Source organism: Enhydra lutris, unplaced genomic scaffold (assembly GCF_002288905.1).
Source record: "Enhydra lutris kenyoni isolate GAN:26980312 unplaced genomic scaffold, ASM228890v2 scaffoldscaffold62, whole genome shotgun sequence".
Lineage (NCBI taxonomy): Eukaryota > Metazoa > Chordata > Mammalia > Carnivora > Mustelidae > Enhydra > Enhydra lutris.
Genome location: NW_019154146.1, coordinates 9,676,655 through 9,689,490, shown reverse-complemented (window position 1 = coordinate 9,689,490; position 12,836 = coordinate 9,676,655). Strand labels below are relative to the sequence as shown.

The window sequence follows — 12,836 nt, the reverse complement described above, 5'->3', positions numbered from 1 at the left end:
AGGGCGCAGGTACTCTTGGCGAGGGCCGAAGTGCTGCTGGTTCTGCGGTTGGAGGGACTTGGTGTCGGCTCCCCCAGCGAGAGAGGTAAGTGAGGTAAGTGAGGTGCGTGGCAAACCGAGGGCTCCCGAGGAAAGAGGGGAGGAGGAAGAAAAGACCTAGAAGCCTGTCCTCCGGGTCCCGCACCTCTCGGGGCCCTTCCTGAAGAGGCTTGGAGGCTGTCCCGCAGTAACGAACCGCGGATTTCGTTACGGGAGGTAATGGCTCGCGCCCAGGTGTACGAGTGTAAGCGTTAGGCTGGCGTCCGCTGCGTGGGATATGTTCCTGCTTGGGCAGATCATTGGGGAACCTGAGTTAATGTGGTTATAGGGAGACTTCGCTCCGCTCTCTCTTCCCCCCGCCCCCGGAGCTATGGCTCAGTTTCTTCGCCCTAATGAGATGGTCGACCTCACCATCCCTTTCACAGCTCCCATTCTGTGATTTCTGCCTCCCAAAATATTATCTTTTATCGTTATTCTGGGCGGGAATAGAAATCTTGTGACTCATGTTCTAAAGTTGAATTGGGTGCGCGGGCATAGAGTTCGGTTGCTTGCTTTCATTAGGACGGACTTGGGTAGCATATGCAAGTAAGATTTCTGCATTAATAGTCCAATAGACTCATTTTAAATTTTAGAAATCAGAATGTCTATGTTTTCTTAATGTTAGCCCTCTGTTTTTCATACTTAAATATTTAATGTGACATTTAATATTTTGTCTCATTTCAAGAGGCAGATCTCCAAAGTATATTGAAGTTGATTTTTTTTTAATTTATTGTCACCTTACCTCTCTTATTAGCATTTTAAAGGTCATCTGCACCTTCTGCCTGGGAAAAGATGGTCAACGTCTTGAAAGGAGTGCTAATAGAATGGTTAGTAGTTTGATACTCAGTGAAATTTAAATCTCCATATTGAATCTTGATGTATGTGTATCTCCTCTAAAACCCATGTTTTCGTTTTAAGATCTAAATGAATCAAGTCTTTCAGCTTTCTCAACTTCATTTTTCTTACGTAACAAATGGGACAGATTTCGTTGCAGCTTTTCTTCCTGGTGCCAGATTTCAATGTCTCAGTCCAGTTGATGTAATTGACATATTTCCAACCGGTTTTGGTCAAGGGCAGTGTATTTTTTAGATCAATGCTCTTTAGAGGAACAGTGCTCGTTATTGTCCTCCAACCATTAGGGAGATTGACTAGAATTTTAAGGTCTGCCTATGTCTTCACCATCACAAGCTGTGGTCTTGAAAAGAGTAAGAAAATCAAGAGCCAATTGAAGATTTCCTAAACCAGGCACACATTTCATAGGAGAAGCTAGAAACCTTAATGGGCAGCATTGAATTTCTCAAAGCAAGCTACATTGGGCTTTGTTACCACGCAATCCGAAAACCTGAACTACTAGACCAGTTCTTGCTCAGTCTTCACTTGTTTGTGATAGCAGGGCTGGGGAAAGAGCAAAACCAAACCATAGGATACTTCTGGCTTGTACAACAGCATTGTCTTATAGAAATATATTGTGAACCACATGTGTAGTCTTAACTTTTTTATTACCCATATTAAGAGTAAATTGAAGCAGGTGAAATCAATATGTCTTATTTAACCTTGTGTCCAAAATATTTCCACATGTTCTACATCTTCAGAATTCATACTAAGATTTCAAAATTTTGCTAAGTCTTTTTCCATACCATGGCTTCAAAATCCAGTGTGGAGTTTACTTTCACAGCACATCTCACAGGCTGACCACATTTCAAGTGCTCAGCACTGAGTCGTGCAGATTTAGTGTTTGGATAGACACAACAAAGATAAGAAAAGAGCCAGTGATGTAGGAGGGAAGCTAAGAGGGAATCTTTCATAAAAGTGAGTCCCTGCTGATGAGAGATGGACTAAGATGACACACTGGAAGTCAGCGATTTCTTTCTTTTTTTTTTTTTTTTTTAAAGATTTATTTATCTATTTGACAGAGATCACAAGAAGGCGGAGAGAGAGAGAGAGCAGGCTCCCTGCTGAGCAGAAAGCCCAATGTGGGGCTCGATTCCAGGACCCTGAGATCATGACCTGAGCCGAAGGCAGAGGCTTAACCCACTGAGCCACCCAGGCACCCCTCTTCTTCTATTTTTAATGAGAGTTTTCGTGGAGAGGTGAGATAGATGTCAGATTGGAGTACTTTGGGAAGAGAAAGGAAGGTGAGGAAGTGGAAAAGTGGAGAAGTCTCTTTGGAGAAGTTTTGTTGTAGTAATGAGCAAAGGAATGGAGAAGCGAGTTGATGGCTGAAGAAGGATATGGTAAGGGACTCTGGTTCTTGTTATTTGGTTTTAATGTGAGAGACTAGAACACTTGTTGATAAGAATAAACTGCTTAGGGGGTGCCTGGGTGGCTCAGTTGGTTAAGCGTCTGCCTTTGGCTCAGGTCATGATCTCAGGGTCCTTATATAGAGCCCCACATCGGGCTCCCTGCTCAGCGCTGCTTCTCCCCCTCCCTCTGCACCTCTTCCCGCTTGTGCTCTCGCTCTCAAATGAATGAATAAAATCTTAAAAAAAAAAAAAAAAAGTACTTAGAGAGGTGTTCACTTGGGAAAGCGAGGGGAAGGGCTCTAGATCCCATAAGTTCTAAAAACAGTGTGCTGTTTTCTTTTGGAAAAGACTTTTAGGCTAATTTTCATATTCTGTTTTTCTTAAAACTTTGTCATATCACAGTTTGAGCTTCACCTCTGGATTTAATAAGTCTTCTGTCTTGTAAGATTTCTGTATTTTAGTTTTCGTTAGTGTGTTAAGTTTTATTTATCTGGACTCTGTTAGGAGGACAGCCATATTAGGTAAAGATCTGAATTTGTACTTGTTTTTCTTTTTTAGCTGAACAATTGTTTCACTGCATTTATTCCTTTCTTTAATCGTAGGTATCTCTTTTATCACATTGTTTCATTCTCCTTGCTGCTTTCCTTAGTTCTGTCCCACATCCATTCTTTTGTCATTGTTGCCTCTTCAAGAATAACCTTAGAATAATTTAGTCTGTTTCTAAAATAGTCCTTTTGGCATAATGATTGGGATTCTGTTAAATCTGTATTTTAATTTGAAAAAATATGATGACTGGACTGCATTTTAAAGACCAGAACTCTAGGAGACTCATTCACATATCAGTGGTAGGCCTTCAGGGTAGCCTTGAGGACAGAGTACATATTTGTAAGAGGAGCTGAGGTGTTAAGTTTTCTTTCCTGATAGGCTGAGCTGTCTGCCTGGTTTGCTGTCATGTAATCAAACCTCTGACTTCTACCTGGGCTTTGATGGCCCTCTGTCACTTTGCTCTTCTGTGTAACCCCAGGCTAGCAGCAACGGCATCATCTGGAACTTGTTAGAAATGAAAAATCTGAGACCTCACCCTAAATCTCCTAAATCAAAATTGTATATGCAAAGGAACTTGTTAAGAAGCATTAAAAGTTTGGGAAGCACTTAATTGGCTTAAGGTTGAGCATCAGTTTTCCTATGGAGAACTGTTTTTTGCACCAGGGTCACTAAAATTTTATTTTGCAGATAGTCAGTGCCCTTGGCAGAACTTTAATTTTTTCCTTCAAGGTGAATTCTGAAGTGTAGCCTGCACAATTTTTTGAAAGGGTAACTGTCTTCCCAAAGGTTAAATCTTCCAAAAAGACCTCTGGCCTAAGAAATGACAGACCCATAAAGTGCATGGTCAGGGCTGGTGGGTACTCCACAGTCAGATGCACACGTTGGGATGGTAACTGGAAGAGTCCTTCAGTTCCCCTCATGTCTGTATTTGATGCCAAAGAGAAGATTCTTAACCCCCTGAGCCACCCAGGTGCCCTGAGAAGACGCTTAATAACATAGTATCATTATGTTTATTACCTCATAATCCCCATAGATTATATGGAGCCTCTAGGTGTACTGGAGTACAGAATTTGATAGGTGGAGTTCGTAGACAAACTACTCAAGAGTCTCCTAAAACTATTCCATCATTCCATTTATCTTCCCTCCAGATTCCAGCCACATCACTGTACAAGGTCATCTGTCACGGCACAGATAGTACTGTTCACATATTCTGTTCCAGCGGCCAGCAAAATACTTTCCAGGCATGTGTGGCCTCCTTCAGGAAGGGAGTCTGACTTTGACACCTGTCTTAGGATGGCTTAACATATTGCCATATTTAAATTCCATGTCAGTTCCTTTTAACAGATTTGAAGTCTCTAGTAAAGAAGCAGATAAATCAGATTATGATAGCGGCCATTTAGGCCTGTCAGTGAGCTGGAAAAGTCAAGGTGCTGGGTTCCAAGAAGACACTTTCCTCACAAGGCTTATCGAAAACCCAAATCTAAGGCTAAATTGAAATTCTTCTGTTTATAAATTTGAGTTTTTATATCAAAATGAGATTGGTGAAACCTTCCTCTTTGTTGGGATCCACCACTGTGAACTGCCAGCCTCATACCAAGCATTTTCCCAAGTCAAGCCGAGCACGGCAGTGTCGCGGCAGCGTGTGCCTGGCAGCGTCTGTCCGATTGCAGGTGCTGGAGCAGACCTCCCGGGTGATAGTTGCCCACGTGGTGTGGCAAGTGCTCCAGCAAGGAGGATTTGTTGCAGAGGTGCAAAGGATTTGGAGAAATAGATATTATTAGACCAGTCTTACCCTTATAGCTTTGGCTTGTAAACCTGTATTGTGTATGAGAAGCAAATAAGAATAAGGCAAAAGCATCTACCATTTTTTTCTGTTCTTTCACGTCATTTACATCTCTCTTGTGAGCCTCTGCTGCTTAGAAGGGCTGTACCCACGGAAGTTCCCTGGCCACCCAGACAGTGCCTAAAATATGACTAGCCGGTACTTAGTAAGTATTTTGTTTATTGAGTGAATTTTGTCAACAGAATTAAATCAAGGAATATAATCTCAGCATAAATTCAGGTTATTAATGTTCCATTACATCTCTGTTACCACAGTGATACTAGTGGAGATAAGAATACATTCTGATAGCTTGGATTCAAGTTTCAGTACCAAAAAGGTTTGTATGCCAGACCTCCTTTTTGGCAAGTTACATCAAAGTAGTTCTTAAGTGACTGTTGTCTTCCAATCTTAGTTTTTAAAAAGCAGGCTCTCACCAAGCTACCGATATGGTTGATGGAGGTGCAGTCTTTATTTTATTTTATTTATTTATTTGACAGATCACAGGTAGGCAGAGAGAGGGGAAGCAGGCTCCCCGCTGAGCAGGGAGCCCGACGTGGGGCTCCATCCCAGGTGAGATCACGACCCAGCCAGAGGCTTAACCTGCTGAGCCACCCAAGCGCCCCAGAGGTGCAGTCATAAACGGCTGATCTAGAAAGCAATTTGTAATAGGTTTTTTTGAGCTTTTATATGGTTTAACACAATAATTCCATTTCTAGAAGTTTATCCTAAAGAGGTGACCCTAAGGAAGTGATCAGAACTGCAGAAAAAAATGTAGGAGATTGAGGGGTAGCTCAGTCGGTTACACATCTGACTCTTAGTTTCAGCTCAGGTTGTGATCTCAGGGTTGAGAGATCGAGCCCTGCTGCATCAGGGTTCCCTGCTTATTTGGGAGTCTGCTTGGGAGTCTCTGATTCTCTCTGTGCCTCTCCTCCCCACACCCCAGAGTGCACTGGTACACACGCACGCTCTCTTTCTCAAATAAATAAATCTTTAAAAAAATGTAGGTATTTGAGTGTGCTAATAAAGTTGAGTGTATGATGCTAAGCGAAATAAGTTGGTCGGAGAAAGACAAAAACCATGTGATTTCACTCCTGTGGAATATAAGAAACAAAACAAAGAGGGGAAATGTGAGCCAAATCAAGAAATAGACTCTTAATGATGGAGAGCAAACATGATGGGGAGTAGGGAGTGCGCCTCGGAGTGACGAGCACCAGGTGTTGAATGGAAGTGTTGAAATGTTGAGTCATTAAATTAAGAATCGTGACATTTTTGTAATCAAATAATGTAGCTATTAAAGTATTTGAAAACATTGTAAGTGATAAGGGACAATGACATGGTATTATACAATGATAAATAAAAATGATAATTTTATGAAGGAATATCTTCATAAAATGACACAGAGCGTTTGCCAGATACTGTACTAAGTCCTTGGTAATATTCAGTTAGTTCTCACAACAACCCTATGAGATGCAGATTTTTTTTTTTTTAAGATTTTATTCATTTGAGAGGCAGAGCACACATGCAAGCAAGCACATGGGTGGAGGGGTGGGCAGAGGGAGAAGCAGACTCCCCGCTGAGCAGGGCACCAGATGCTGGGCTTGATCCGAGAGACCCAGAGACCATGACCTGAGCCAACGGCAGACTTTCAGCAAACTGACTGAGCCTCCTGGGTGCCCAGATAGAGGTATTTGTATCCCATTTTGCAGATGCAGAAATTGAGGCACAGAGAAATTAATTGCTCAGGCTTATACAGCTGCTAAGATGGGATTGTAAACCATAGTGTTCTGCTTCAGAGCCCAAGCTAGTGAGCCTGACATAGACTGTCTAACACAAAACTAAGCATAATATTGTGTTAAGTTCTTTTATTTTTTGAGATTTTCTATTTATTTATTTGACAGCATAAGCAGGGGGGAGCGGCAGGGAGAGGGAAAAGCAGGCTCCCTGCTGAGCAAGGAGCCTGACTAAGGGCTTGATCCCAAGAGCCTGGGATCATGACCTGACCCAAAGGCAGACACTTAACCAACTAAGCCACCCAGGTGCCCCTTTATTGTGTTAAGTTTCAAAAAAAAAAAAAAAAGTGTGCATGCATATTCTTAGAATATCATATACACAAGCTAGTAATAAAGTTTTTTGTAACAGCTAATCTTTTAATAAGAATAGAAGTAGGTAATTTGAACCTTTCTACCTGTATCCTCCCACACACCCAAAAACTCTAGGCATTTTAATTGCTCTTCATTTGAGTATCTGCTATGAGCAAAGTGTTTTTAGATGTATTCTCCAATCCAGCAACCCTCCGGTATAAGTAGCACTGTCTCCATCTTACTCCCTAGGACACCAAGACGTGGAGAGGTTTAGTGATTTTATATATCATGCATATTGGTTGACTGAGCTGGGGCTTGGAGTTAGGCTGAGTCCAGTGCTGTCTTTAGTGTCATGTCTTTCTGACAGTAAACCTAGTGTATTTCATATTGGGAACTTGAGACTATTACTTTGGTTAACTCAGTGTCCCCTGTGAGCCATCTACAGTATGTGATTTCACTCATGTGGAATATAAGAAACAAAACAAAGAGGGGAAATGTGAGCCAAATCAAGAAATAGACTCTTAATGATGGAGAGCAAACATGATGGGGAGTAGGGAGTGCGACTCGGAGTGACGAGCACCAGGTGTTGAATCTTTATTAGGACCTTATAAAGGTCCTAATAAAGATACCTATATCTCAAGCTGGACAATAGGCTTATTCCAAAAACACTTTGGAAAATGCTCCTAAGAAGGAAATAAACTTAAGCAAACAAAGCCATTTCATTTCATTGTTTGATAACAGTTTTCTAAAACATCCTTTTCTCAGGACATACAGAATTTGGAGAAATACTTTTAAGATTTTTAAGTAACTAGACCCGTTAGCTAATTATTTTCAGGAAGGGTAGTTTACCGTTGATTGAGCCGAGGTTATCATTCTGACGGGACAGACAGTGCTGACAGTTTTGTGCAGGTGACCGGTGAAGTCTGTGATCTGTTTGACAGCAAACTACATCATCCTAGTAGAGCCTTTGTGGTGTAATACTTTTTAGAATCATGTATTATAGGAGTTTTACTCAGGTTATGTAGGAAGGAGTCGATTGATTCCTACTTTCACGTCTCCAGGACCAAGACATTTTTCCCTTGCTCACTAACCCTGAACCCAGGACTTCAACCAAGTATGTCTGTGAGCACTTGGTTTTGTTTTTCTTTCTTACCAGCAGGTTCTCCCATGGACTCTTCAGGAAGAAGTAGAGTAAATAGCCCTGTATTCAGGCAAGATACTCCAGTTCCCTCAATGTTTCATGATAAAAGTCCCTTACATTTTGTCATTTTGAATCATTATAAATTATATTTCAGGTACATGCTTGAGAATTCAGTCACAAATTGCTGTTTCCTTTCAAAAAGTTGAACTGAAGCGATGAAGAAGGGAAGTAGTTACTTCAGTGTCTCACCAGCCAGTCACTTTCTAAGTATCTCCTTTGTCAGTGAGCAGGTTTCCCCAGGTATGGGGAATGGCGCTGGTGTTCAAGATGGTTCACAGTAGAACACAGAAGGGAGGGGGAGAGGGGCGCCTAGGTGGCTCAGTGGGTTAAGCCTCTGCCTTCAGCTCAGGTCATGATCTCAGGGTCCTGTGATCGAGCCCCACATCAGGCTCTCTGCTCAGCGGGGAGCCTGCTTCCCCCCCCCCCCCCCGCCTGCCTCTCTGCCTACTTGTGATCTCTGTCTGTCAAATAAATAAATAAAATCTTGGAAAGGAGGGGGGGAGACACAGAAATTGTTTTTATATGACCAGTTTGATTTATTTGAGGATGAAAACACATTGGGATGACTGGTGATTCATGCCAGGCGAAGTCAAGCTTAAAAGTTGATTTCAAGGCAATTTAAAGAAAAATAATAAGTAATATGTAACTCAGGTGTTACAAGGGGTGCTAAATGAGCAAGGATAGTATGCAAATGGCAAAAATTTTGAAAACACCATGCTGATTCAAAGCGCCAATATGAGTCCCCCTGGCACTTAGGTCTCAGTCCTTATCTTACTGTGCCTGTTCCCAGCCCCTGACACAATGGACCACTTCCTCTTCCTGAAGGTCCTTTGTTCATTTATCTTCCAGGCAGGGTTTCCTTCCTACCTCAGTGTCACTGCTTTATAGTCTACTTTGCTGATTGTCCATTTCTTCCTAACCTTTTATATTGGGGAGTCTGGGGCTTGGTCCCTAGTCTCTTCTCTGTAGCTATGTTCACTCCCTTGTCAGGGCTTGATGACTGACTTTTTCTCTTCAGTCTGGACTTTGGCTGCCGAAATCCAGAATTGTATATCCATCTTCCTACTCGGTTTCTTCTCTTGGGTGCCCGGAAGCATCTCACATGTAACATGCCTAAAACCCAGCTCTTGATCTTCCCAGCAAACCTGTTCCTCCTACTTCTTCCTCATCTCCATAAAAGGCAACTCCACTTTTTCATTTGCTCTGACCAAAAATGTTGGGAGTCTCCTTAATTCCTCTCCTTCAAAGCTGGGGTCTAGTCTCAGCAAATTATGTTGGCTTTACATTCAACATATGTCTAGAATCCAAGTACTCATCATCTCACTTTTTCCACGTAGGTCCAAACCATTGTCATCTCTTGCCTGGGTCACTACAGTCACTTTCTAATCAGTCTCCCTGTTTCTGTCCTTGCCTCCACTACCCTCCAGGCTTTTTTTATCCCTGTAGGCAGCATGATCCTTACGTCTAAAATTGAAGTCAGTCTGTAAGTTAAATCATGTCACTCAGTAAAAGCCAAACTTGCTAAAATCACCTCCAAGGCCCTTTGGGATCTGGCCCAGCTACAACTAACTTTCTGACCTCACCTCCCACTTCTGTCCCCTTTGGTCATAGCCTTTGGTCCATAGCCTTACTGTTCACTCTGCCTAGGATCTTCTTGCCTGAGTCACCACACGCCTTGCTTACTCCCTCCTCCTGTGTGTTCAGATACTGCTGCTTGGAAAGGCCTTCCTTGCCTCCCCCGTTTAAACTTACAGGATCCTATCACTTTCATCACTGCCATTTCTCATCCTGCTTCCCTGCTGCTTGCGTGCGCGCGCGTGTGTTTATCATAGTCCTACCGGTAAAATGTAAGCTCCATAACAGGGAGGATTCCGAATTGTATTGTTCACTGCTGAATACCCAGGACCGGGATAGTGCCTAGCACATCCAGGTGCTCAGTAAATATTTATTGAATGCATGAATAAAGCTTAAAGTAGCAAATTTACTTCTGAACCAATCAATTCTGCACATTAGAGTGGTCATTCTAATTCTGCAACAATAGAATATGACTGAATTTTGCCAAACCTAAGTGGACAAGCATAACCCAGGGGTTCTGAACCTATGTGTACGATGACAGGCATACTAGAAACTCAATTTAAAATTGTGTCGGTTCTGATGTGTGCAGACCTATTTATTCACATCATTTTATGGTGTAGTAAATTGTTAATAAAATCACTGCAATGGTTAAGTTACTGAAAATAATTTAAAAAACCATCTTTTCAGGAAGACTTGATTTTATTAGTAGTTAATATGCCATGAACCATACTCATGTCGTGCTTGAAATCCTTTACCTTTGTTAGCTTCACTTAGGCCTAGTTTGTATTTAAAAGGCGTAAAACTTGTTTTTAATGTTTTCAGGAAATTACACTGACCTCTTTTGAATTGTCATCTTTGTAACTGATGCTGTCATTCCTTAAGAAACAATAAGATTTTGTGAAGTTACATGTTCTCTAAGATTTAAAAAAAAACTATATGCAACTTGACATTTTGTTTTCATCTATTGCTGACCACATTGTTGTACATTATATTAGGTGTAGAGAGTGTCCTTGTTGTGATTCAGGGTTTTTTTGACAGAGATATGTTTGGGTACATCCTAGAAATAGGGTTTTCTTTTCTTTTTAGATTTATTTATTTATTTGAGACAAAGGCAGGGGAGAGCCAGGGGAGGGGCAGAGAGAGAGGGAGAGAGATCCGCAAGCAGCCTCCCCACTGAGCACAGAGCCCAACAAGGGACTTGATCCCAGGACCCTGAGATCATGAACTGATCTGAAATCAACTGTTGGACACTTAACCAACTGACTCACCCAGACACCCCATGTAAATCCTAGAAATTGTATCCTTCTTTTCCTTGTGACTTACTCTACTCATTCCAAACTAAAACTCACGAATAAATAGAATTAAATTATGTCTCTTCTTTGAGCTCAGTATTCTCGAGAAGATTTTGGTAGAATTTCCTTTAAAGATTCTAAGTGATAGTTTAAACTTAAAAAGTTCAGAATTTTAAGGAAGAAAAAGAACTTGAGAACCTGCTGCAAGCCAAACACTACCCTTGGCATTATTCTTTAATTTCTCTAACAGTCTGTTATGTAGCCTTATTTTGTGGCATTAGAGTTTAAGTACATGTTAAGGTCACAAGTGATAAAGCTGGGATTGACTTTTGCTATTCACCCTGCTTTATCACAGTGACTGTTTAACTGGTTTTGTCAATTAATTATTCCCTGGCAAGATAGTGAAAGTCTGTTGACTTCCTAAGAAGGTATATATAATGTAAATAATATAAGGTATGTATAATATAAATAGGTAGGTATATATAATAAAAATAATGGTCATAGGCAAGTAAGGAAATTCATTTTTTGAATCTGTTAAGGGAGCTGTGATTCTAGGCCCTAGTAACTGCAAAGCTCTGAACATTACTTTTTCACTTGTCAGTGACAAATTAATCTTTTAAAATCTCATCCTTGGCCTCTTTCTCTAAAACTCTAATGCTTGAGACAGGAAGTGCGGAATTGAGTAACAATTTAGAACTTTTACAGTTGCCCTAAAAATCCTGCATGCCCAATTCTGATTGCTCAGGTGTAATTTGACAGCACAGTGTGTCATTATCGTGTGTTTCTTTCTGCAGTGACCCTGCCATGAAGCAGTTCCTGCTGTACTTGGACGAATCAAATGCCTTAGGGAAGAAGTTCATCATTCAAGACGTTGATGACACTCACGTCTTTGTCATCGCAGAGTTGGTTAACGTCCTCCAGGAGCGAGTAGGTGAATTAATGGACCAAAATGCTTTTTCTCTTACCCAGAAGTGAAGATACTCAATATTGACCACTTAGGAATTACAAGTAACAAATGTGAGACTGTCACCATTCAGTGTCCTGTGTGACAGATGAGACTTAGTGGCTTAGGCGCATATCATGGGAAAAACTGTGATGTCGTTTGTTCAGAAAAAAGTCCCTGATTTTCTTGTTTGTTTTTTTTCCCCGTTCATGCACCCTAGAATTAAAAAAAAAAAATTCATTGGTTGTCTGTAATTTGGCTTTTATTATCCTACATTAAAATGTAAATGGTGGGGCGCCTGGGTGGCTCAGTGGGTTAAGCTGCCTTCAGCTCGGGTCATGATCTCAGGGTCCTGGGATCGAGTCCCGCATCGGGCTCTCTGCTCAGCAGGGAGCCTGCTTCCCTCTCTCTCTCTCTCTGCCTGCCTCTCCGTCTACTTGTGATCTCTCTCTGTCAAATAAATAAATAAAATCTTAAAAAAAAAAAATGTAAATGGTTTTCCTACCTTTTTAATACCAATTTAATACAGTAAGAATATAATGGAATATGCCTTTACCAGTTTAACCTAGGTGTTTTGCTTGTTCCTGTTAATGTGGGATTTTGTAGTGTGGTTATGGTTTGTTCTGTTCTTTTTTTTTTTTTTTTTTTTTTTGGTTCTGTTCTAATTAGAAACTTGATTACCTAGATAAATATGCCAGGATGGGACTTTGGTAATATTTATGTCTTTGCATTTAATATCTGCATACTGGCCAGCTCTACTGGTGAAGAAGATGGGGAAGAGAACCATGTTACATTGATGTAAGCTACAGTTTGCATTTCCCTAAAAATACAGTGTTTTTAAAGTACAGAGGGTTTGGGGCGCCTGAGTGGTTCAGTTGGTTAAGCGTCCGACTCTTAATCTCAGCTCAGGTCTTGATCTCAGGGTCATGAGTTCAAGCCCCACATGTAGAAGATTAGAAATAACCAAATGGGAAGGGGGAATGTTGCATTGCAAGCTTTATCTTCTCCGTGTTTAAACTTTTTCAGTCACATTTTCCTTTCCCATCAGGGAAAAT

At 41.2% G+C, this 12,836-nt stretch overlaps 1 protein-coding gene across 2 annotated transcripts; it reads left to right on the top strand.

Moving 5' to 3' along the window:
• LOC111158693 (general transcription factor IIH subunit 5) lies at window positions 1–12,005 on the top strand. 2 transcript variants are annotated; one of them, XM_022520900.1, is made up of 3 exons: window positions 1–85; window positions 833–905; window positions 11,633–12,005. In XM_022520900.1, the coding sequence occupies exons 2-3, from the start codon at window positions 871–873 to the stop codon at window positions 11,811–11,813; spliced, it is 216 nt and encodes a 71-aa protein (XP_022376608.1). In that variant the 5' UTR covers window positions 1–85; window positions 833–870; the 3' UTR covers window positions 11,814–12,005. The 2 variants fall into 2 exon arrangements, with proteins under 2 accessions (XP_022376608.1, XP_022376609.1); XM_022520901.1 differs by having other exon boundaries at window positions 1–94.
• The last annotated feature ends 831 nt before the right edge of the window (window positions 12,006–12,836 follow it).